Source organism: Tursiops truncatus, chromosome 7 (assembly GCF_011762595.2).
Source record: "Tursiops truncatus isolate mTurTru1 chromosome 7, mTurTru1.mat.Y, whole genome shotgun sequence".
NCBI classification, from domain to species: Eukaryota; Metazoa; Chordata; class Mammalia; order Artiodactyla; family Delphinidae; genus Tursiops; species Tursiops truncatus.
Genome location: NC_047040.1, coordinates 76,243,555 through 76,271,173, shown reverse-complemented (window position 1 = coordinate 76,271,173; position 27,619 = coordinate 76,243,555). Strand labels below are relative to the sequence as shown.

Below are 27,619 nucleotides of genomic sequence, written 5' to 3'. Positions count from 1 at the left end.
TTGCTGCTGCAGGCAGCCTGGCTTTAGGAAGACCAGCTTTAACTACATGTCGAAAATTTTATCCCATAAAACGGAAACCTAGGTCTGAGGGGGCTAATGGCAGACTCTGGGAGGGCTCATGCCAAGGAGTACTTCCCAGAACTTCTGCTGCCAGTGTCCTTGTCCCCATGGTACGCCACAGCCAACCCCCGCCTCTGCAGGAGACCCTCCAACACTAGCAGCCGTGTGGCTGACAGGGTCTTTGTGCTCCGGCTGGGTGTCAGGCAGTGCCTTTGAGGAGGGAGAGCCAAGTTCAGAACATTGGTCCACCAGACACCCCCTGGCTCCACATAATATCAAATGGCTAAAGTTCTCTGAGAGATCTCCATCTCAACGCTAAGACCCAGCTCCACTCAACAACCAGTAAGCTACAGTGCTGGACACCTTATGCCGAACAACTAGCAAGACAGGAACATAACCCCACCCATTTAGCAGAGAGGCTGCCTAAAATCATAATAACGTCACAAACACCCCAAAACATACCACCGGACGCGGTCTGCCCACCAGAAAGACAAGATTTAACCCCACCAACCAGAACACAGGTACCAGTCCCCTTCAACAGGAAGCCTACACAACCCACTGAACCAACCTTAGCCACTGGGGGCAGACACCAAAAACAACGGGAACTACAAACCTGCAGCCTGCAAAAAGGAGACCCCAAAAACAGTGAGTTAAGCAAAATGATAAGACAGAGAAACACACAGCACATGAAGCAAGGTAAAAACCCACCAGACCAAACATGAATAGGAAATAGGCAATCTAACTGAAAAAGAATTCAGAGTAATGATAGTAAAGATGATACAAAAATCTGGGAAAGAGAATGGACAAAATACAAGAACTGTTTAACAAGGACCTAGAAGAACTAAAGGGCAAACAAACAATGATGAACAACACAAAAAATGAAATTAAAAATTCTCTAGAAGGAATCAGTAGCAGAATAACTGAGGCAGAACGGATAAGTGACCTGGAAGATAAAATAGTGGAAATAACTACTGCAGAGCAGAATAAAGAAAAAAGAATGAAAAGAATTGAGGACAGTTTCAGAGACCTTTGGGACAACATTAAATACACCAACATTCGAATTATAGGGGTTCCAGAAGAAGAAAAGAAAAAGAAAGGGACTGAGAAAAAATTTGAAGAGATAACAGTTGAAAAGTTCCCTCATATGGGAAGGAAATAGTGAATCAAGTATAGGAAGAGCAGAGAATCCAATACAGGATAAATCAAAGGAGAAACATGCCCAGACACATATTAATCAAACTATCAAAAATTAAATACAAAGAAAATACATTAAAAGCAGCAAGGAAACTCAAAAAAAAAAAAAAACAAGGAAAAAAAACAACAAAAACAACAAATAACATCCAAGGGAATCCCCATAAGGTTAACAGCTGATCTTTCAGAAGAAACTGTACAAGCCAGAAGGAGTGGCAGGACATATTTAAAGTGATGAAAGGGAAAAACCTACAATCAAAATTACTCTGCCCAGCAACGATCTCATTCAGATTCGACAGAGAAATCAAAACCTTTATAGACAAGCAAAAACTAAGAGAATTCAGCACCACCAAACCAGCTTTACAACAAATGCTAAAGGAACTTCTCTAGGCAGGAAACACAAGAGAAGGAAAAGACCTACAATAATAAACCCAAAACAATTTAGAAAATGGTAATAGGAACATACATATTGATAACTACCTTAAATGTAAATGTTCCAACCAAAAGACTTAGACTGGCTGAATCGATACAAAAACAAGACCAGTATATATGCTGTTTAAAACAGACCCATTTCAGACCTAGAGACACATACAGACGGAATGTGAGGGGATGGAAAAAGATATTCCATGCAAATGGAAATCAAAAGAAACCTGGAGTAGCAGTTCTCATAGACAATTCTCAAAGTCAAAATAGTGTTTAAAATAAAGACTATTAAAAGAGACAAAGAAGGACACTACATAATGATCAAGGGATCAATCCAAGAAGAAGATATAACAATTGTAAATATTTATTCACTCAATAAAGGAGCAGCTCAATACATAAGGCAAATGCTAACAGCCATAAAAGGGGAAATCGACAGTAACACAATCATAGTAGGGGACTTTAACACCCCACATTCACCAATGGACAGACCATCCTAAATGAAAACAAATAAGGAAACACAGGCTTTAAATGATACATTAAACAAGGTGGACTTAATTGATATTTAAAGGACATCCCATCCCAACACAACAGAATACACTTTCTTCTCAAGTGCTCATACACCATTTTCCAGGATAGATCATATCTTGGGTCACAAATCAAGCCTTGCTAAATTTAAGAAAATTGAAATAGTATCAAGTATCTTTTCCAAAAACAACGTTATGAGACTCGATATCAATTATGGGAAAAAATCTGTAACAAATAACAACACATGGAGGCTAAACAATACACTACTAAATAACCAACAGATTGCTGAAGAAATCAGAGGAAGCTAAAAAATACCTAAAAACAAATGAAAATGAAAACACGATGACCCAATACCCATGGGATGCAGCAACAGCAGTTCTAAGAAGTAAGATACAATACAATCCTACCTCAAGAAATAAGAAACATCTCAAATAAACAACCTAACCTTACACCTAAAGCAGTTAGAGAAAGGAGAACAAAAAAACCCGAAAATTAGCAGAGAAAAGAAATCATAAAGATCAGATCAAAAATAAATGAAAAATGAGGGAAACAATAGTAAAGATCAATAAAACTAAAGGCTGGTTCTTTGAGAAGATAAACAAAATCAATAAACCATTAGCCAAACTCATCAAGAAAAAAGGGGAGAAAACTCAAATCAATAGAATTAGAAATGGAAAAGGAGAGGTAACAACTGACACTGAAGAAATACAAAGGAGCATGAGAGATTACTACAAAAAACTCTATGCCAATAAAATGGACAACCTGGAAGAAATGGGCAAATTCTTGGAAAAGCATAACCTTCCGAGACTGAGCCAGGAAAAAATAGAAAATATAAACAAACCACTCACAAGCACTGAAATTGACACTGTGACTAAAAGTCTTCCAACAAACAAAAGCCCAGGACCAGATGGCTTCACAGGCAAATTCTATCAAACATTTAGAGAAGAGCTAACACCTATCCTTCTCAAACTCTTCCAAAATATAGCAGAGGGAGGATCACTCCCAAACTCATTCTACGAGGCCACCATCACCCTGATACCAAAACCAGACAAAGATGTCACAAAAAGAGAAAACTACAGGCCAATATCACTGATGAACATAAATGCAAAATTCCTCAACAAAATACTAGCAAAGAGAATCCAACAGCACATTAAAAGCATAATACACCATGATCAAGTGGGGTTTATCCCAGGAATGCACGGATTCTTCAATACACGCAAATCAATCAATATGATACACCTTATTAACAAATCGAAGGATAAAAACCATATGATCGTCTCAGTAGATGCAGAAAAAGCTTTTGACAAAATTCAGTGCCCATTTATGATAAAAAACCCGCCAGAAAGTAGGCATAGAGGGAACTTAGCTCAACATAATAAAGGCCATATATGACAAACACATGGCCAACATCATTCTCAGTGATGAAAAACTGAAACCATTTCCTCTAAGATAGGAACAAGACAATGTTGTCCACTCTCACCGCTGTTATTCAACATAGTTTCGGAAGTTTTAGCCACAGCAATCAGAGAGGAAAAAGAAATAAAAAGAATCCAAATCAGAAAAGTAGAAGTAAAGTTGTCATTGTTGGCCGATGATATGATACTATACATACAGAATCCTAAAGACACTACCAGAAAACTACTAAAGCTAATCAATGAATTTAGTAAAGTAGCAGAATGCAAAATTAATGCACAGAAATCTCTTGCATTCCTAGACACTAATGATGGAAAATCTGAAAGAGAAATTAGGGAAACACTCCCATGTAACATTGCAGCAAAAAAGAATAAAATACCTAGGAATAAACCTACCTAAGGTTACAAAAGACCTGTATGCAGAAAACTATAAGACACTAATGAAAGAAATTAAAGATGATACAAACAGATGGTGAGATATACCATGTTCCTAGATTGGAAGAATCAACATTGTGAAAATGACACTACTACCCAAAGCAATCTACTGATTCAATGCAATCCCTATCAAACTACCAATGGCATTTTTCACAAAACTAGAACAAAAAATTTCACAATTTGTTTGGAAACACAAAAACCTCAAATAGCCAAAGCAATCTTGAGAAAGAAAAACGGAGCTGGAGGAATCAGGCTCCCAGACTTCAGACTGTACTACAAAGCTACAGTAATCAAGACAATATGGTACTGGCACAAAAACAGAAATATAGATCAATGGAACAGGATAGAAAGTCCAGAGATAAACCCACATGCATATGGTCACCTTATTTTTGATAAAGGATACAAGAATATACAGTAGAGAAAAGACAGCCTCCTCAATAAGTGGTGCTGGGAAAACTGGACAGTTACATGTAAAAAAATGAAATTAAAACACTCCCTAACACCATACAGAAAAATAAACTTAAAATTGATTAAAGACCTAAATCTAAGGCCAGACACTATAAAACTCTTAGAGGAAAACATAGGCAGAATGCTCTATGACATAAATCACAGCAAGATCCTTTTTGACCCATCTTCTAGAGAAATGGAAATAAAAACAAAAAACAAATGGGACCTAAGCAAACAAGAGCTTTTGCACAGCAAAGGAAACCATAATCAAGATGAAAAGACAACCATCTGAATGGGAGAAAATATTTCCGAATGAAGAAACTGAAAAAGGATTAATCTCCAAAATTTACAAGCAACTTATGCAGCTGAATATCAAAAAAACAACCCAGTCTAAAAATGGGCAGAAGATCTAAATAGACATTTCTCCAGAGAAGATATACAGATTGCCAACAAATACATGAAAGGATGCTCAACATCACTAATCATTAGAGAAATGCAGATCAGAACTGCAGTGAGGTATCACCTCACACCGGTCAGAATAGCCATCATCAAAAAATCTTCAAAGAATAAATGCTGGAGAGGGTGTGGAGAAAAGGGAACCCTCTTGCTGTGTTGGTGGGAATGTAAATTGATACAGCCACTATGGAGAACAGTATGGAGCTTCCTTAAAAAACTAAAACTAGAACTACCATACGACCCAGCAATCCCACTCCTGGGCATATGCCCTGAGAAAACCATAATTCAAAAAGAGTAATGTACCACAATGTTCATTGCAGCTCTATTTACAATAGCCAGGACATGGATGCAACCTAAATGTCCGTCAACAGAGAAATGGATAAAGAAGATGTGGCACATATATACAATGGAATATTACTCAGCCATAAAAAGAAACGAAATTGAGTTATTTGTAATGAGGTGGATGGACCTAGAGTCTGTCATACCGAGTGAAGTAAGTCAGAAAGAGAAAAACAAATATCGAATGCTAACACATATATATGGAATCTAAAATAAAAAAAAAATGGTTCTAATGAACCTAAGGGCAGGACAGGAATAGAGATGCAGATGTAGAGAATGGACTTGAGGACACGGGGAGGGGGAAGGGTAAGCTGGAATGAAGTGAGAGAGTAGCAGTGACATATATACACTAACAAATGTAAAATAAATAGCTAGTGGGAAGCAGGGGCATAGCACAGGGAGATCACCTCGGTGCTTTGTGACCACCTAAAGGGGTGGGATAGGGAGCGTGGGAGGGGAGATGCAAGAGGAAGGAGATATGAGGAAATATGTGTATGTATAGCTGATTCACTTTGTTATAAAGCAGAAACTAACGCACCATTGAAAAGCAATTATACTCCAACAAAGATGTTAGGAAATAAAATTTTTAAAAAGTAGCTTTGATTAAAAAAAAAGCAAATCAAAAAATGGACAGAACACCTTAATAGACATTTCTTCAAAGAAGACATACAGGTGGCCAACAAACACATGAAAAAATGCTCAACATCACTAATTATTAGAGAAATGAAAATCAAAACTACAATGAAGTATCACCTCACACCAGTTAGAAAGGGCCTAATCAGAAAATCTCCAAACAACAAATGCTGGAGAGGATGTGGAGAAAAGGGAACCCACTTGCACTGTTGGTGGGAATGTACATTGATACAGCCACTATGGAGAACAGTATGGAGGTTCCTTAAAAAAGTAAAAATAGAGCTACCATATGACCCAGTAATCCCACTACTGGGCATATACCCAGAGAAAACCATAATTCAAAATGACACATTCACCCCAGTGTTCATTGGAGCACTATTTACAGTAGCCAGGACATGGACACGACCTAAATGTCCATCAACAGAGGAATGGATAAAGATGATGTGGTACCCACATACCATGGAGTATTACTCAGCCATAAAAAGGAATGAAATTGTTTTTTCTGTACAGACGTGGATGGACCTAGAGAATGTCATACAGAATGAATTGAAGTAAGTTGGAAAGAGAAAAACAAATATCATATATTAACGCATATATGTGGAATCTAGAAAAATGCTATAGATGAACCAGTTTGCAAGGCAGAATTAGAGAAGCAGATGTAGAGAACAAATGTATGGATACCAAGGTGGGAAATAGGGTGGGGCCTGGGTGATGGTGATGGGATAAATTGGGAGATTGGGGTTGACATATATACACTTATATGTATAAAATACATAACTAATAAGAACCTGCTCTATAAAATAAAATAAAATTCAAAAAAAGAAAAGTAAGTTAAACCTTGTCAAAACCTAAAAAAATAAAATAAACAAAATAAAGAAAAAATAAAAATAGCTTTGAAACTGTGTTCCATAAACTCTACAGGATTTGAGCAAGCTTCCCTTTCTCAGAGCCTAAGTCAGCATAAACTTTTAAAGTAACAGTTTCTTCTCTACCAAAATCTGCATCTCCTTACTCAGCATATGTTCAAATGAGTGTTGTGGTGTGCAGTATTCCACTAAACTTCCCATTTTTTTCTCTGAAAAAAACTTTAATTACATTCAACATGCAATTATTCGTTACTCTAGTAAAAGGATGGCTATGCCTTTGATTCCTTTCTTCTGTTTTCTGTATTGAGTATACTTGACAGAATATGGAAGGACAGAGAGATACTCACAGCGTCTAATTTTCCTTTGGGTTCTAAACCTTCACAGAGGTTAACAAAATGAAGTCATTGTATTTTATGATTTGAAAAAATCAAAATTATGGAAACATTTCAACTATTTGCCTCACATTTGTGTAAATAATAAAATATTTATGCTTATCATTTTTCTTTATCATGGTTTATAATATGTGAGAAATGTTATTAATACAGAGCTAAACATTAACAGTCTAGATATTGTGTAATTTGACTGTTTCAAATAACAGCCTAAAGCTGAGCTATGGTCTCACAAATCTTCTTTACACTTTTTCTCCAGCGATCTTGGTTATTTGCCAAGTAAGATTAAATAGAATCCTGATATATCAAAGGATTAGTGAGAAGAAATGATGTTTCAATAACTTTAAAAGAAATTGCTTTGAAGAGCAGTACTAACATTCACAGGAAAACGTGGTACATAAATTTGGAGCTTGAAATCAGAAAAAGGGTATTTTGAATTAGCTACCTCAAATCTTTTGTTGTGTGAGTTACAAGGATAAATTGAGAGATGATGGATTGGCAGATGATTAGATAGATAGATAGATAAATAGATAGATAATTTATATGTAGAAAGAAATTGTTTTCCTAACTGGACCACTAACTACCTGGGGGTGTCCTTGAACAAGTCATATAAATACATTGCAATTAAATTTGGTTGACCAAATCTGTAGGGCTTTTAAAGCTCTAAAATATTACAATTCTATTGAAAATTGATTAGACTCTGAAAACAATAAGGTAAAGCTGATTATAATCTGTTTTTATTATTACTATTCATAATATTACTTACTGATATTTTTATTCATGGCTCCATTAGCTTTTATTTTTATTATGTTTTTATTTATTTATTTTTTTAACATCTTTATTGGAGTATAATTGCTTTACAATGGTGTGTTAGTTTTTGCTTTATAACAAAGTGAATCAGTTATACATATACATATGTTCCCATATCTCTTCCCTCTTGCGTCTCCCTGCCTCCCACCCTCCCTATCCCACCCCTCTAGGTGGTCACAAAGCACCGAGCTGATCTCCCTGTGCTATGCAGCTGCTTCCCACTAGCTATCTATTTTACGTTTGGTAGTGTATATATGTCCACGCCACTCTCTCACTTTGTCACAGCTTACCCTTCCCCCTCCCCATATCCTCAAGTCCATTCTCTAGTAGGTCTGTGTCTTTATTCCCGTCTTACCTTACTAGGTTCTTCATGACATTTTTTTCCCTTAGATTCCATATATATGTGTTAACATATGGTATTTGTGTTTCTTGATAAACAGATGTTTTCTTCATTAAAATTAGTATTTAAATGTGCAGTACTTGCTTTGAGATGATACTATTCTAAGAGTATTACATTAAAACGTATTTCCCGGGCTTCCCTGGTAGCGCAGTGGTTGAGAGTCCGCCTGCCGATGCAGGGGACACAGGTTCGTGCCCCGGTCCGGGAAGGTCCCACATGCCGCGGAGCGGCTGGGCCTGTGAGCCATGGCCGCTGAGCCTGCGCGTCTGGAGCCTGTGCTCCGCAACGGGAGAGGCCACAACAGCGAGAGGCCCGCATACCGCAAAAAAAAAAAAAAAAAAAAAAAAAAGTATTTCCGCATTTTATAGATGATCAAATTAAAGCATAGAGTTTAAGTGACTTGCTGAAGGTCACACTGTGGGACTCAGTTTTGAACCCAGTCAATCTAGATACAAAGTCTATACTCCTAAAAACTAATTGGCTGCCTCTTAGAGTCTCTTTATTGTCTACCTGCTTTTCACACACATGGTGGTTATCCCAGTGTGAAGTATGGGCTATATTGTCTTATTGGAGAAAATACAGGCCTTGCATTTTAGCATTACTGAATAATCAAATGTATTCTATCACAATTTCTTTGGACTTATCAAGTTCTGCTGAAAAGCTTCAGTATTTTTCCATGTCAAATACTTACTTTTTGAGTTCTTTACTACTCTGCATTGTCATAAAGCTTTATATCTGTAATTCTAATATACTATCAAACTCAATCCCCAGAACTCTAAGTAGAGGATAAGGTCTTTAAACACCCTAGAATTAGTGAAGGCATCTTTATTATCAATTTAGCAGATGTAAGCAAAGAATTTTTTGCAATTTCAGAAGTAAAATTGCAGGTAATTTTGACTTTCAAATATGGAAGTCAAATACTCAGTACTCACAATACTCAATAAGAAGTGACAATTGCTTTGAGAGAAACAGAGTGCTATAGTACAAGGTAGAAGGGAAAGAGTACAACCAAACTGGAGGGAAGAGGCTTGTACTAAGACCAGCCTGTATGGAATATATCAACTTTGCATTGACTTAAGAATGGAGCAGGTATGAACATATAAGGGGATTTTACAAAGGAAAATTCAAGTGGGAAATTGATGTGAACAAATGCACCAAGGTGGGAAAGTGTGAAGCATTTACTGGTATAACTAAACACTTTAAGTACAGATAAATAGTTAAAGGGAATGGAGGAGCTCATTGGGTAGGTCCAGATCCCTGCTGCCAGGATAAAAAGCTGGAATTTATTTTTTTTATTTTATTTTATTTTTTATAAATTTACTTATTTATTTTTGGCTGTGTTGGGTCTTCGTTTCTGTGCGCAGGCTCTCTCTAGTTGCGGCGAGCAGGGGCCACTCTTCATCACGGTGCGCGGGCCTTTCACTGTCGCGGCCTCTCTTGTTGCGGAGCACAGGCTCCAGATGTGCAGGCTCAGTAGTTGTGGCTCACAGGCCTAGTTGCTCCACGGCATGTGGGATCCTCCCAGACCAGGGCTCGAACCTGTGTCCCCTGCATTAGCAGGCAGATTCTCAACCACTGCGCCACCAGGGAAGCCCTAAAAAGCTGGCATTTATTAAAATAGGTTTTGAAACATCTGGTCAACAGTTTTAGAGGAATTCTGATATAGAGAAGTTAATCTGGCTGTGATTTGTAGGATAAATTTTAGAAGTAGCAGACTCTAGAAGCATGAGAGTTCCATTAACAAATGGTTAGAAATAAAAGGACTAAAATTGGAAAGTGACCCTAATAACAGAGATAAGTGTCAAAAATACTTATGAAAAAAAAAGGAAGTATTTGGGAAATGACCGAATGAGGCAAAAAAGAAAAAGGTGCTGGAAGGTGGTTTGATGAAATAAGGTCTGATGAATAAAGTCTTAGGACACTAGAAAAAAATAGAGGACTTTGAAAGAGAAACAGATGTGGTAGCACACTCTCAGTTCTATGTTACATACACTGAGCAGAGTCAGAAGGAGTTTTTTAAGTAAACATCTAGTGAGTACTTAGAAAAGCACAACCAATGCAGAGGAGGGAAGAGAGAAAAGACAACAGAGATCAGGAGTCATCCTCATAGAGGTGATGGTTAAAGGCATATGACCGATGATCTGATACAGGTAAAGAGAAAGAGAAAAGTGCCACTGAGAGACCCTTGAGAAGACTACATTTTGGGGAAAATAAGATAATTATTAAGCACATATGTCTGCAAAACAATACTGTAGTGGTATATTATACTCATGTCACAGATGTGAAACTAAAAGCTTGACTGAGATCTGATAGCCAGCAAGGGAAAGGAAGAGGAAGGGGAATCAATAAGCATCATAAAATAAATATTTAAACTGATAGAAGGAAAAACCTCTCTAGAACAATGCAATGGGAGTCAGAAGTGAAAAGAATTTAAGCAAGGAGGTTGGTAAATTGTGTTAAATGCTTTCAAAGGAAGAGGGCAGGGAAAGGCTGTTGAAGTTCATCATCAATGGGCCCTTTCAGAAAGAGGTTATTATAGAGATAAGAGCAAGATCCAGATTCTAGTGAGAAGGTCAAGAGGAGTTGAGGGAGTACGTTAGAAAGTATCCTTTCAATAAGGTCACCAGTGAAGGGAATAGAAAATATATGTCCCTGGTTTGAATGAGTAGTAGGATGGAGTGAAGATGTATTATGGTTTAGGGTAGAACTTAGATGAGCAGTTTTGTAAGCTCAAGGGGACAATCTAGAAATCAAACACATAAAACACAAATGTAATAGTCAATGAACAGGTAGCTGAAAGAGTACAGGCATAGCTCAGAGACTGTGGGTTTGGTTCCAGACCACTGCAATAAAGCAAATATCACAATAAAGCAAGTCACACAAATTTTTGGTTTCCTGGTGCATTTAAAAGTTATGTTTACATTATGCTGTAGTCTTTTAAGTGTGCAAAAGCATTGTATCTAAAAAATATACATACCTTAGGTAAAAAATACTTGCTAAAAAATGCTAACCATTATCTGAGCGTACAGTAAGTCATAATCTTTTGGTGGTGAAGGGTCTTGCCTCAGTGTTGATGCCTAATGACTGTGGGATTTTCATAAAATAAGCGACAGTAAAGATTACCCCATCAATTGACTCTTCCTTTCACAAATTATTTCTCTGTAGCATGCAATGTTGTTAGATAGTATTTTATCCATAGGACTTCTTTCAGAATTGGAGTCAGTCCTCTCAAATCCTGCCACTGCTATATCAACTAAATTTATGTAATATTCTAAATCCTTTGTTGTCATTTCCCAGTTTTCACAGACTCTTCACCAGGAGTAGATTCCAACTCAGTAAACTGTTTCCTTTGCTCATTCATAAGAAGCAACTCCACATCTGTTAAAGGTTTGTTATGAGATTGCAGCAATTCAGTCACATCTTCAGGCTCTATCTCTAATTCTAGTTCTCTTGCTATTTCCACCACATCTGCAGTTACATCCTACAGTGAAGTCTTGAACCCCCCAAAGTCATCCTTGAAGGTTGGAATCAACTTCTTCCAAATTCCTATTAATGTTGATATTATGACCTCTTCCCATGAATCATGAATGTTCTTAATCGCATCTAGAAGGGTGAATCCTTTCCAGAGAGTTTTCAATTAACTTTGCCCAGATCCATCAGAGGAATCACTATCTATGGCAGCTATAGCCTAATGAAATGGGTTTCTTAAAGAATAAGAACTGAAAGTCAAAATTACTCCTTGATCCATGGGCTGCAGAATGGATGTTGTGTTAGCAGGCATGAAAACATCATTAATCTTGTTGTACATCTCCATTAGAGCACTAAGGTGACCAGGTTCACCTTAGTAAGTCTCAACAGTGGGCTTAAAACATTCAGTAAACCATGTTGTAAAGAGATTTGCTATCATCCAGGCTCTGTTGTTCTATTTATAGTGCACAGGTGGAGTAGATGTAGCACATCTGGCCCTGGGATTTTCAGAATGGTAAATTAGCATTGGCTTCAACTTAAAGTCACCAGTTTCCTTAACCCCTAACAAGAGAGTCAGCCTATCCTTTGAAGCTTTGAAAGTCAAGCATTGACTTCTCCTCTCTAACTATGAAAGTCTTAAGATGGCATTTTCTTCCAATATAAGGCTGTCTCATCTACATTGAAAATCTGTGTTTTAGTGTAGGCAACTTCAATAATAGCTAGATTTCTGGATAATTTGCAGCTTGTACATCAGCACTTGCTGCTTCACCTTGCAGGTTTATGTTATAGAGACAACTTCTTTTCTTAAACCTAATAAACCAACCTCTTCTAGCTTTAGAAGCATTCTTCTGCAGCTTTCTCACCTCTCTCAGCCTTCATAGAATTAAAGAGAGTTAGGGCCTTGCACTAGATTAGGCTTGGGTTTAAGAGAATTTTGTAGCTGGTTTAATCTTCTTTTTTTTTTTTTCTTTGCGGTATGCGGGCCTCTCACTGCTGTGGCCTCTCCAGTTGCAGAGCACAGGCTCCGGACACGCAGCCTCCGGACGCGCAGGCTCAGCGGCCATGGCTCACGGGCCCAGCCGCTCCACGGCATGTGGGATCTTCCCGGACCGGGGCATGAACCCGCGTCCCCTGCATCAGCAGACGGACTCTCAACCACTGCGCCACCAGGGAAGCCCTGGTTTGATCTTCTATCCAGACCACTCAAACTTTCTCCATATCAGCAATAAGGCTGTTTTGCTTTCTTACCATTCATGTGTTCACTGGAGTAGCATTTTTAATTTCCTTCAAGAACTTGCCATTTGCATTCACAACTTGGCTGTTTGGCACAAGAGGCCTAGCTTTAGGCCTATTTCGATTTTCAACACGCCTTCCTCACTAAGCTTAATCATTTCTAGCTTTTGATTTAAAGTGAGAGATGTAGGACATTTTCTTTCACTTGAACACTTAGAGATCATCGTAGGAATATTAATTGGTCTCAGGGAATAGGGAGGCCCAAGGAAAAGAAGAGAGACAGGGGAACAGCCGGATGGTGTAGCAGTGAGGACACACACAACATTTATTAATTAGGTTCACTGTCTTATACGGGCGTGGTTCGTGGCGCACCTAACTACAGTAGTTAACAACGAAGATCACTGATCACAGATCAGCACAACAAATATAATAATAATTTAAAAGTTTGAAATAGTGTGGAATTACCAAAATGACACAGAGACATGAAGTAAGCAAATGCTTTGGGAAAAATGATGCCGATAGACTTACTCAACTCAGAGTTGCCACAAACCTTCAATTTGTAAAATACACAATATCTGCAAATCTCAGTAAATCAAGGGGTAATAAAAACAAAAAAAGTATGCTTATAGTCAGAAAAGAGCTGGCTGAGGGCAAAAGGGTGAATGCTATCCCACAGTGAGAGGAAAGGAGACATTCTTTTCTCTGAGACAAGAGGAAGGAAGAGGCCCTGAGAAACATACACATATTAACGTAGAGATTGACGGAGGTTAGAGTTCATGATTGAGAGAGTTTAGATTTTATGCATTGCCTCAATCTTCAACTTATTGAGAATAGTCCAAAACCTTTGGAAAATATTCAGTTAAAAATGAGACAGGTGAACAAATAGAGGTAAAAGGATTGTTAGGTCTTTCTGAACTAGCAGAGGGTCAACAACATGGACTTGTAGCAGGACCAGATGACCTCAGCTTATTACTTTTTTAGTGATTCTCTAGGTCTTAGGAGCAGAGGTAGATGAGAAGGGTAAGTTTGCCCAGGAACCAATATTTATAAGAAGAGAATGGGGTCAGTCAGGCAAGGACAGAGAACCTAGGGTTCTCAGTTAGGTGTTCGCTGACATGGCAGGGTCTTGGAGAGGGGATGGGAGGAGGGAGGCAAACGATTTCTGCAGGGAGTTATTCTGTGAGAATACGGAGTAGCTAAGGAATGATAACCATCAATGAAGGATAAAAAGTGACTTCCATAGGATTGAAATAGGAGGCGTTAAAAAATTAAAAGGTGTGTTCACTCTTGGATCTGAAGTGTTTTTAAATGATTTTGAAATCCAAAATGACAACATGTGTATGGGGAGCCAAAATTAATTGAAGGACACTTAAGATTTTGATTGAATGATTAACATCAGCAACAAGAAAGATGTATTACCCAGTCTTATTAACTATTTATACTGTACCAAGCACTGTGCCAAGTGCTTTAGTTCTATTAACTCAATTCATCTTCACCTACTTACTGTGTGGTAGGTAATATTTGCAGCCATTGGGCTGATGATATTTTCCCCAATAAAATTGATGGAATTGGTTGGTCCGACATTGCAGAGACACAACCTTAAAAAGACAATTTTAGCTAACTCAACTATAATCAAGGTTTTTAATTTTCTAGGTACCCTGAACACTTAAGGTCTGCACAGGAATATGTAAATAGTTCATGGGGGGACATTACAAAGCAGTTAACTTAGAACAGAACATGCTATACAACACTGTCTGTGTCTGTAGGTATTATTTAAGGCACCATCCCCGGACTGTTTGAGAGAGCTAACTGACATTGCAAATACACACAAAAAAATTCTCCCTAGGAACATCCATCTTCAGAAAATACAGGAATTTTTTGAGCAATTGTTTTTTAAGCTTTTGTTACTTTTCATCTAAAAGTAAAACTTATTTGAGTCATTTTTATGGTTAAGTATATAATTCATTGTAGCCATTTATAATATATTTCTCACATATTTGTAGGAATTATCACCAACTGTAAGACGAAAGTCAATACATGTATTTAAGTTAAATGCATTAGTTCCCGATTAGTAAATAGATAAGTGAACAGGCACTCTGATCGTTAAAAATGCATCCTTAACATTCTGAAGCACCTGGTTACATTATGATAGGGTAATTGCAGCAATTTCTGTTCCTCATTTCATTAGACTGTTCAGCACTGTAATACCTTATACAGTTATTTCCATGGAGTTCCAAAACCCCAATCAGGTGAGGGTCATGGCTACTCCATAATTACCATCTGCTTAGCTTTGTTAGTGTTTCTCTTTATTACTCGGTAGGTCAATGATACTGTTCTTGATAGGAACCCAGCAAGACCAAAAGTAATAAAACAGCTCAGACCAAGTGAGACTCTGCTACTCCAAGTGATGGACAGTTAATTACCTGAGTATAAAACAGTGAGAGCACTGGGGGAAATAGAGAACTCTGTGATATGGTAGATATCCAAGTACAATATTATTTGGTAGTTTTTCAATGAACTACACTGTTCAGTTAGAGGACATGGTCATATCCGGTGGCAGAAGAGGATATAATTTTGAGAAAAATAGAACATTTGGTTTTCTAACAATCTCAAACTACCCTTGAATAACTCAGGGGTTAATCTGAGTATAATTTATAGTCAGCCCTTGGTATCCAAGGTTTCTCCACATCCGAGGATTCAACCAACCATGGGTTGTGTAGTATTGTAGTAGTTACTGTTGAAAAACATCTGCATATAGTTGGACCCGAGCAGTTCAAATCCATGTTGTTCAAGGGTCAGCTGTACCTGGATGAGCATTCCAAATCTAAGTTACTAGATCCGTTTCTCATCTTTAGCAGCACAGTAGACTCATCTGGGAACTTTATACAATATCAAAGATCTGGCCGCACTCCTGGCCAATTAAATCTAAACCTGCAGAGAGTGGCACCCAAGCATGGAAATGTATTTTTTAAAGGTGCTTCCGGTGCTGCTAATGTGCTACAAAGGTTGAAAACCTCTATTCAAAAATAATCATTGCTAGTATAGATTCATTTGTGAACAACTAGAACTTTCTTTTTCAGTTTCAATTCACACTGCTTATACAGAAAACTTGTGTGGTTCACACATTAACCACTGATTTTAATGAAACTTTTTAGATTAAAAATTAATTATTCTTTTTGAAACTTAACACCTGACTTCTTAGTTTCTATAGAGAAAGTTTGAATATGAGAACCAAAAGCATTTATTCCTAGTAAAAACTTTTGGATCTTGGCCAAATGTCCTTCTAAAACTGTGAATAGCATACAGGATTTATGTTTATCCATAGGGTTATATGATTCATTCTATCATTTTAACTGGGTAAGCAGCTGTAAACAATTAGATATAAAGGTCTATGGTACTTATACTTATGTGACTATCATTAGATACTTATTGCCTATAAACATTTTACAGCATTTAATATTTTTCATATTTAAATAGGCTATAGATCTTTTCATAGAGAAACCACTTCCATACATTTCTAGAGTTCATATTCAAATAATTTATAATTAGGTGATAAAAGACAACTGGTAGTTTCATGACCAGTTCATCTCTTTAAGGATAGTGCTAAGAGCACTAACTTCTCTTCACTATGCCTTTCAGAAAGGATGTATATGCCTCTGTCTTAAATGGCCAGTGTTCCTTCCTTGTATCTGTTTGATCACCTGTAAGAAAAATATAGACTAATCTAAATTTAGTTTTACAGAAAGTGTGAAATAAAATGCTATTTATTAATTTTAAAACCTCTAACAACTTGGCTTTATGTTTCCAGTTTGAGATTTTTGAGTACTATTTTTTTAATTTAAAATGTCTCAAAAATATTTGCTGTAGTCTCATTAAACTCCACACATTGTTTTCAAAAGATATTCTTTTCTTTTTTTTTTTTTTCAACTAGGACCCCTACTATGGCTGGTGGCCTATTTTCTATTGACAGAAACTACTTTGAAGAGATAGGAACTTACGATGCAGGAATGGATATCTGGGGTGGAGAGAATCTTGAAATGTCTTTTAGGGTAATTGCATTTTACTTTATTTTTTGACTCTGAACATACTATGCTGTAGCATGCACATATAGACTCAGTAATTTACTGTCAAATCTTTTCTGTAAAGTGATACAAATTACTGATCAGTTGGTCATTTTCATACTTGTTTAGAAACTCTGCTAGAGTCTTTTTGCATGCAATATTTACTGTTAAATGGGAAATTAGAGGCATTTTTTAAGTTTTCAAAATAATTCTTTTATACATAATTCAAAGACACTAGGGCTTTTCTAAAAAGACGGGCTTTATTTTTTAATAAAGCATTATCCTATGAAATCACTTTGTGTTTTTGAACTGAAACTTGGAAGTGTTTATGATATCTGAATTTGCAAGTGCTGCTTGAGGTTATTCTCAAATACCTTTAAGAATAACCTGTGGTCAAAGGAATTCTGGATAATTCAAGTAACATGATTTTTCACAATCATAGACATTATTGTTTGATAAATCAGTTTTAATAATGCAAATGCACTTATTAAATGGCCTTCCAAGTAAACAAAAATTAAGAATTAATCCCTCGTATAACCAATACTAGGAAGCATATGAATAATTTTGATATATTATTACATTCAAAAATTTTAAATACACATAAATGTTCCATCTTACTAAGAAACAATAAGGGCTAACATACAGTTTTTTTTCTTCAAACCACATTCAGTATCATTTTAAAAATGAGTCAAATTAATAATACTGTTGTTTTTTCTTCCCTATAATTTAACCTGAATGATTTGAAACGCTATCGTTTTGCTGGCATTATTTGCACAACAAAATTATTAGAGTTTAGATATATTAATCTATGAAGTTCAAGAGTTATGCCTTTTAATTTCTTATTTAGAAAGTAAACTTTGTTTTTCACAAATATAAATATGTTTGATATTGTGTAAGCAAATGTCAAAATTTGAGAATAAGAATTACTTTGAATTTATATAATGTGGAATTTAATGGATCTTGGATAATCTGAATTATTTTAGAAGGACTAGGATGTCCTTGTTATACAACTTTTTGCCTATAAATCTTCCTAATAGTCCAATGTCTGAGAAGATCATTAGTTAATGAAATTTTATTCTTCCCATATTTGCTTATATACTCATAGTCAGACCGAGCTTGCCCCACAAGACTTAGTAGCATACTCAGGAATGTCTTCTTGTTATGAAGTACAGAATACATCTTTGCACAATCTTTGGGACATTTGGGGACCCAACTTTTTTACTCAGTGTAGTTCTCAAAGTACAGAATATAAGAACTGACAGTTTAAAAGGAAGAAGAAAAAAGAAAGAAGGAAAGGAGGGAGGGAGGGGGGAAGAAAGGAAAGATAGTATACTCAAGACCTTAAAAACAATTTTCTCTTACCCTTAGATTTAATGAAGAGAGTATTTATACATTCATTAACCAATATTCCTTGGATGCTATGCTGGAAATTCATAAGGAAAAAAAATCAACATAGCAATACTACTCTTACCTAGTGATCCTATTGCCTGTCTTTTTTTCCTTCTTTCCTAACATTCTTATTCACTTCTTTTCTGCTCACCTGTTAAGCTTGATTCTCTGCCACTAGGCTCCCCTTACTTTCCTCGCAGAGCTCCCAGATTAGATGGATGCTCTTCATCTAACTGACTGAAAGATGTGTCAGGGAGAAATGTATTAGGAAGGAATTTAGTGGAATAATATGACATGCCAGGAGACCATAATCAGGAAATACAACAGAGATATTAAGGTATCAGAAAGGGAGATTTGAAAATATGGTATGTGATGCAGATACCAGGTGAACAGAGTGAATGCAACTAGTGGCCAAAAGAATGATCAGATCACTAAATAATAACACAGGAGGTTTTCTGTGATTGGTTGTTTGAGATTATTAAGAGATAAAGTACTCCTAAGTGACTGGTCTTTGATTTAGTTTCCGTATGCTATCAATAGAAACAAAATGTATATTTTGCTTTTTATTAGACTCTTGATTCATGTTTTACTTTACTTTTCTTTCTATGACATGAATATGTGTTAGCTTAATAGTTGATACCCTGGCTGAGGAAGATATTGAGTGAGAGAAAATGCTGGAACAGTACATTAGCAAAGGGAGGACACTGTCCTTTAGATTAATTTCATAACGAGATGTGTGACTTCAAGAAATGACAATATGTTGGAGATTTATAATTAGAAGATCTTTGTCTAATATCCAGCTTAATTATTTTACAACAAACTTATATTGAACATGTAGTATGTCCTTTACACTTTCCGGATCCTGAGACTGCCAAAGTGAAGAGGCCTTATGCTTTTACTCTCAGGGAAGCGCATATCAAAGAAGAGATACATAGGTATCAGTGACAGTAAAATGTCATCATTTCTTTTGTAGATTTATGTATGAGGTTTTCTTGTCTCCATCATGTTAGTATAGACCAATTACTTAACCTCAACTGTGAAAAGGTGATTATAATAATAGTAAAGTTATAGTTATCTTATAGCTCTGGTCTATGTAGATTTGAGGATGAAAAACATAGAAATATTAAATTCCTGCAAAAAATTAGTACTCTGGCTGGCCTTATGGGAGTTTAAGCCAATTCAAAAGAATACACTTTGGGGGATTTATTTATAACAGTATCACTTGATCTTTGATTCCCAGAGTATTGTAAGTACTGACAGACCTTGAATATCTGATGAAAACTGTAGACCTCCCAAGAAAGAGGCATCCGTCTCCTACACACAGTAGGTTTGAACACAGTTTCAAAGGGTTGAAAAATCCCTTGAAGTCTCTGGATAAAAATTCTTGGCATAAAATAATAGTGACTTCTAATATTTATAGAGCTAGTAAATATAATAGTTGAAAATTGAACCCCAGCATTCTGTGACCAGTGGCCGTGCTGCTAATTACTGTACCACTACCTCCCCTGTAAAGGTCCATCCCTCCGTAACATGACAGCCCTGACAGCTGATAGTGTTATCAGGAGAGGGGTAGAAGCTAACATGCAAATGCAATCTTCCTGAACAATGCCGAGACGGTTGTCTCATCTAGTGACTTTATCATCTTCTTATATGCTTTAGCCTCTTATGGACAATACATGTCCCATAGCAGTGAGAATATGTACAAGTAGATCCTAATGCTCCTGAAAACTTAGTCTCAGATACAGTTCTCCACTCCTTTACACAACAATCATCAAAATAACATAAATTCCAAGATGTAAATGTAAATTTTAACTGATATTATTGATTTCCTACTCAATAGGTACAGGACATACAGTTGTGAACAAAGTAGACAAAACTGTGTGTCCTTATGGAACTTATATTTTAGTGAAGGAGACAGACAATAAACAAGAGAAGCAAAATACATTAATATATTAGTGATAGGGCTTCCCTGGTGGTGCAGTGGTTAAGAATCCGCCTGCCGATGCAGGGGACATGGGTTCGAGCCCTGGTCCAGGAAGATCCCATATGCCAGGGAGCAGCTAAGCCCATTTGCCACAACTACTGAGCCTGTGCTCTAGAGCCTGCACACTGCAACTACTGAAGGCTGTGAGCCACAACTACTGCAGCCCGTGCGCCTAGAGCCTGTGCTCCGCAACAAGAGAAGCCACCGCAATGAGAAGCCCCCACTCGCCGCAGCTAGAGAAAGCCTGTGTACAGCAACAAAGACCCAACACAGCCAAAAATAAATAAATTTATTAAAAAATATATATATACTGGTGATAAGTGTTAAAGAGAAAAAACTAAGGAAGAGAAGAGGAATATGAAATGGTAGATCTTGGAAATTGTTAGGGGTTGAAATTTTATATAGGAAGAACTCAGAAATGAATATTCATATAAAATAGTTTATGACAAAATTAACCCAGTATAGTATGAATTTATCATCAAAGGTATCATCTATCTTTAGAAGTCCAATGCACTATCCATTGCACACAGAGCCATTTATCTATCTTTGAATAATATCCCTGATGTTATTAGTACTACTCAATAAGCATCACCACCTGAAATCCTTGCCTTGCATTAGGCAATAGCACAAGAGCATTATTTCCAAAAGCGCACAATATGTGAGATAATCTGTCACTGTAGAACCAACTGAGGTCGTTTAAAAGAGTCAGAAGGCAGCAAAAGACTCAGAAGAGTGTCCCACTGCCCTGAAGCGTAGACTAGTGGTTACAAGAATGGTCTGGGAGGGAGACAGCCTGGGTTCAAGACCTAGCTCTAGCACTTATTAGCTGTGCGAATTTGGGTAAGGTAGCATGTCTCCTAAGCTCTAGTATGTTTGCATCTAGGCTTAACCATAGATAATCAAATGAGAGAATGTTCATGAAAAGCCCTTTAAAACCAGAATATGCAATACATATATAAAATACTGCTGCTCTAAGTGTTAGTCAATATGTGGTTCTAAATCTCTCCTGACCAGAAGGAGATTACATTTTAGAAAAAAACAAAAAACAACAACAACCACAACAAAAAAACTTTCTTTTTAGACTGCTGCAACATCCTCTGAGATAACCACTGACATTCTAAGAACTTACAGTGTAAAATGTTTACCTACACTCATAAAATGGCGTAAATAAAACAACTGAATTTAAAATAACCAGGAAAGTGTCATCTAGAGTTGGTGTGACAGGTACTGAATTTATTACATACACACACACACAAACCTAAGTCAATTTTTTAAACAGACAAAATATATATGAAAAAAGAGTTTCAAGACATTGGACAGTAAGTCATAAATGATGATGGTCTCTGAGAGATGGGAAACAAACAAGGAGGGGCCTTGAGTTGCCATGGCTTTGAGATAGTGTCTAGTCTTCAGCAACATGAAGGGAGACTTAGCCAGATCCCAGTGGACTCCATGAGTTGAGGAAATGGGCCAGAGTGTCTGGAGAGCTCAAGGCAGCTAGAATTTAGTGGACAGAGTAATGGAGAGGAGAGAGCTGCACAAACAGAGAACTCATGAAATATGGAGTACTGAACAGTGCACATGTGTGAGAAGATGACCCAAGGTTGAGGAAGAAACTCATAAATCTTAGAGGTCTCACTGCCCCAGTGCTCACTTAGGACCAGCTATAATGCCTCTACCCTCCAACCAGACTGATTTGTGGAGCATGGTGTAGAGTAAATATTGGGAAACTACATAATATGCTTTGACATAGGCCATGCAACAAAAAGAAGTCAAAAGTAAGAGTAATAATATTTTGGACTGAATGAAAATGAGCATAAAGCATATCAAAGTTTGTGGTGCCACTAAAAGCAATACTTAGGGGGAATTTAGAGCACTAAATGTCTATATTAAAAGAAGAAAATATAAACGATCTAAAATCAATGACTTCAGCTTCTTCCTTTAGGGACTGGAAAAAAGGGAGGAGAGTAAATCCAAAGTATGTAAGAAAGGAAATAATAGAGATCAAAACAGAAATTATGAAATATAAAAGAGGAAAAGTTTAGATAAAAGTAAGTAAACCAAAAGCTGTTACCTTGAGAAGATCAATAAAACTGATAAATTTCTGACCACACTTAATAGGAAAAATAGAAGATACAAATTACCAACATTGGAAATGATAACAGTCACATCATTATGGATTCTACAGTTCTTTAAAGGATTAGAAAATAATATTATTTACAGTGTTATGTCAATAAACTTGGCAATTTTGATAAAATAGATAATTTCCTTAAACAATAAAAACTATCAGAGAAGAAGAAATAAATCAACCCAATAATCGTATATTCAGCAAAAAATAAATAAATAAATAAATTTGTAGTTTAAAATTCCTTTTCACAGAGGAAACTCCATTGCCAGATGACCACACTGGTGGATTCTACCACACTTTTTGGGTGGAAATAAGAACAGTTCTATACAAAGTTTTAGAAAATTGAAGAGGAGATAATACCTCCTGACTCATTTTATGAGGTCAGCATTTTCAAAGAGCAAAACTTGACAGAGACATTACAAGAATTGAAAATGACACACCAATGTCCCTCATGAATATAGATCCAAAAATTCTAAATGAAACTTTAGTAAATCAATCTTCTCAATATGTAAAATGAATGTACATCATAACTAACTGAAGTTTATCCCAGGAAAGCAAGGCTGGTTTAACATACAAAAATCAATCAACTTAATTCACCAAATTAACAAACCAAAAAAAGAAAAATCAAACAACCATTGGAACAGATGCTGAAAAGTATTTGATGAAGCCCAAATTCTATTCCTGATTAAAAAATAAAAAGTAAGTGAGAAAAAGCCCTGAGCAAACTCATTATAACAGGGAACTTCCTCAACCTAATAAAGGGCTTTTGTAAAAATCCTACATCATATTTCATGTTGAAAGACTGAATGTTTTCCCCATAAGATCAGGAAAAGATAAGGGCATTGGCGTTTACCTCTTCTACTTAACATTATGGTGGAGCTTGTAGGCAGTGGAATAAAGCGAGAAGAATAAACAAAACATTAGAAAGGAGAAAGTAAGCTGGTCATTACAGATGACATGATTGTCTAGAAAATTCAGCGGAATGTATTTTTAAAAAACTACTAAAACATTATCTTACCATGTTTGCAGGATACAGGAATACTATAGTTGTTGTATTTTAAAATACTTGTAACAAACAATCAAAATTAAAATAAAAAGTCATTTAAAATAGAATCAAAAATATGAAATAGTGATAAATCTGACAAAAGATATGCAAAGACCTTTACTCTGAATACCACAATATATTGCTGAGGGAAATTAAAGAGGAACTACAAAAATGGAGAGATATATATACATTTATGATTTGGAAGGCTCCATATGCTATTAAGATGTCACATATATGGACAACTAATTTAAAAGAAATAGGCAAAGGCTATTAAGTGGAAACAGGATAGTATTTTTAATAAATAGTACTGGAACAACTGGATATCCATGTGGAAAAAGTATCTAAAATGCATACCTCACACTATATAAAAAGTTAACTTAAAAGTAAAACCTAAAATTATAAAATTCTAAAGAAAATATAGGAGAAAAATTTTTGTGACCTTTGATTAGGCAACCCATAAAGGTAGAAATCAATAAACTGGACTTCATCAAAATGAAAAAAATTTGCTCTACAAAGCCACTGTTAAGAGATTGAAAGGACAAGTCACTGACAGGAAGAAATTGTTAGTAAATAATATATCTGATAATGGACTTGTAACCAAAAAAACCCAAAGGTTCTCAAAACTCAGTAATAAAACAACCCAAGGAAAAATAGCTCACAGATTTGAAGAGACACTTTACTAAGGAAGGCAGATAGATGGCAAATAACCACGTGAGAAAACCTTTAACATTATTCTTTATTAGAGAAATGAAATTAAAATAATGAGATAACACTACACATCTATCAGAATGGCTAAAATTAAAAAAGAACATGTTGGTGAGGATGTAGAAGAGCACATACAATTGAGGTGGGAATGGTACAATGGTACAATAACTCTGGAAAATAATTTTACTATTTCTTAAACAGCTCCTAGGTATTTCCCCAAGGGAAAGGAAAACATGTCCATACAAAGAGATGTACAGTAATTTTCAGAGTAGCCTTATTTGGAACAGCCAAAATCCAGAAGCAATGCAAATCTCCATCAAAGGTGAATAAGCTATGATTTATCCATACATGGAATTCTAGTCAGAAAAGTGAGTGAACTATTGATACACCCTAGAACATTGTGAATCTTGAATAATTGCGACTGAATGAAACAAACCAGACAAAAGGATAACATACGAGTCCATTTACGTAAAATTTTAGAAACTGTAAACTAACCTGTGAATGGCAGGAAGCAGATAAATTGTCTAGGGGCTGGAGATTGGGGTGGGAGAGAAGAGCTGGAGGGAAGGATTACAAAGGGTCATATGAAAACTTTGGGGGCTAACGGAGATATGCATTATCTTGATTGTGGGGATGGCCTCACAGATTTCACATATGCCAAAATTTATCAAATGGTACAATTTAAATATATGCAGTCCGATATATATTAATTATACTTCAGTAAAGCTATTATTAAAACATGCACACACACACACACACACACACACAGAGGCATCTTCCAAAGAGAAACAAATGAAGGAAAATTGTAATTGATGGTAACTAGTCAGCTGTAGACCTCTATAGTTTAGGGGAGATTCTCATTATATCTTAGCCCGTTTTCTTTTATTTATTTATTTATTTTTTAACATCTTTATTGGAGTATACCGGTTTCTTTTAAATACGCTAGATATGATTCTAACAATCTACTTCTCAGGACAGCTATGTGGATTAAATAAGACAATACTTATTGAATTTTTTATAAACTGTACCGTACTGTGGACATTTTAATTTTATTATTATCACTACCCTTAAAAAGTAAGCTGTTTTGTCAACAACCAATAGTTTAATTAACAAGGTGGAATTTACTTTAAATACCCCAATTTTCTTTCCTTCCAAGTCACTCTGTAAGCAGCAATATATTTATCTGAAGAACATAACCAAGTGAAATGTTTCATGATGTGAAATCCATTTATTTCCAAATTGCACAAGCAATGAAGTAGAAAAGAGAGTTGACATAATAAATAATGGAAAAATGAAAGGCAGAAGTTTTCATTGAACAGAATAGCATGGTAAATGAGGTGAAAATGTTTGTAGACTTTTTGGGGATTGTGGTACCCAGGCTTTTCAAAGTATTAAAAGAAAGTAAAGAATTTTCTAGAAATGTCCATGCAGTTCTAATTTTGACAAATGAAAATGTCAGTCACAATAATTTGTTAAATAGAAATCAATTTTGATAAAAGTCTAGTTGAATTATTTCTGTTAGCACTCTTTGCTTTTATTTAAACTTAATTCATGCAAATCTGAGCATACTAGATTGTCTATCATATATAAAACTTGACTGTTTTTATTTGCCTGGTCATAGAAATCAGACTATAATAGAAATCTTTTAGTTAAGTTAGCTTAATCTAACTAAGTTCATGTGTTATCTACGATTTTGGTGGAGATGGTTTTGTGAAATAGTTTGATTTAAATATAATAAAGTACTCTCTTAATATTAACATAGAGATTTCTTAGCCTCTTTTTCCCCCCAGATTTATTGAGGTATAACTGACAAAAATTGTATATATTTGAAGTTTACAACATGATGTTATGCATATGTGATGTGGGAAATGATTACCACAGTCAAGCTAATTAACACGTTCATTGCCTCACATAGTTATCTTAAGATCTACTCTCAGCAAATTTCAGGTATATAATACAGCATTATTAACTATAGTCACCATACTGTACATTAGATCTCAGAATTTATTCATCTTATAACTGAAAGTTTGTACCTTATTGGCCTCTTTTTTTTAAAAAAGTCTAAGAGGTCATAAACTTAGACATAAAAGTCCAAGAGATCATGTTCATGTACAGCCTCCATAAAGAATATAAACCAATATCAATGATTTAGTCCAGCAAACTACTCTAAGGTTACCTATCTGGTGCAGGATAAACCTTAAACACATTGCATGTGGCTTAAAATTTTTGCTTCTGTGCTTACAATTAGATTTTCTGGCATGTGGACCACCACTCTAACTTAAACAATTGTTTAAACATCTCTCTTTATTCAGTCTCCTTATCCTTTGTTTAATTGATATTATAGAATAAAATATTTCTAGATAAGGGATAGCTGAGACTTTGTTTCTAGGGACTATGTTACATCTATTATGTATTTTTAGAACATTGGGTCAGTAGGATCATATAATGATATTTAATTAAGGTGTCTATAGAGAACTCTATTTTACCAAAATAAATGGGTTAGAATTTTATTTTGAATGTTAAGTACAATACATACCTGATTTCCTGTGCTCCCTTAGAAAGCACAAGTTAACGACAGGAAAATTAGATATTAATCAAACTTTAATGTTAGAAAATGTTAGCAGAACTTGTTTTGCTTTTAAAATTATAATAGCCTAAGGCTTGGTAATTTTCATAACTCTACCTCTTCATTTGAACTTTCTAGTTCACTGAAGCAGAATGTGAGAACAGACTTACACTGGATAGTCATCTATGTGATGTTTCACCTCGTAAACATACACTACATGGAGACATACTTAGTTTTAGAAATATAAGGCACTGTAGGAGACTTAGGTACACTAGGACTTGTTATTAATCTCTGGTTCCCTTCTACGGTCACTTAGTTATCTCTTAAAGTGATTTTTTTGAAAAATATTCTTTGGGGTTGTTAGTACCACTCACAGTTTAGTACCTTCTTGAACCAATAACATTCATTGCTTCTTTTTCATGACCTCATAAAGTCTTATCATATGAGTGTTTCTCTGAAAATGTAAACATATACTATATATGTCAGCCTGCAAATGTACTCATCTAATGTCCAACTTATTCTGTCTGCTCTCTATTTTATCCATTTATCTGTCAATCAATCATCTATCGATCTACCTATCTATCTAAATTTATGTGTATGTGAGTCTGAGTGCAAATAATTAAATATTCATGAAGACTCGGAATGCAAGTCTCA

The 27,619-nt window shown here is 35.8% G+C and overlaps 1 protein-coding gene across 1 annotated transcript in view; it reads left to right on the top strand.

Annotated features, from left to right (window-relative positions):
- The window catches only part of GALNT13 (polypeptide N-acetylgalactosaminyltransferase 13), a 559,439-nt gene that overhangs the window by 340,359 nt on the left and 191,461 nt on the right, over positions 1 to 27,619 (top strand). Inside the window, exon 8 of the mRNA XM_019922237.3 lies at positions 17,019 to 17,136. Coding sequence (XP_019777796.1) covers positions 17,019 to 17,136 — 118 coding nt within the window. The remainder of the gene's footprint in view (positions 1 to 17,018; positions 17,137 to 27,619) is intronic.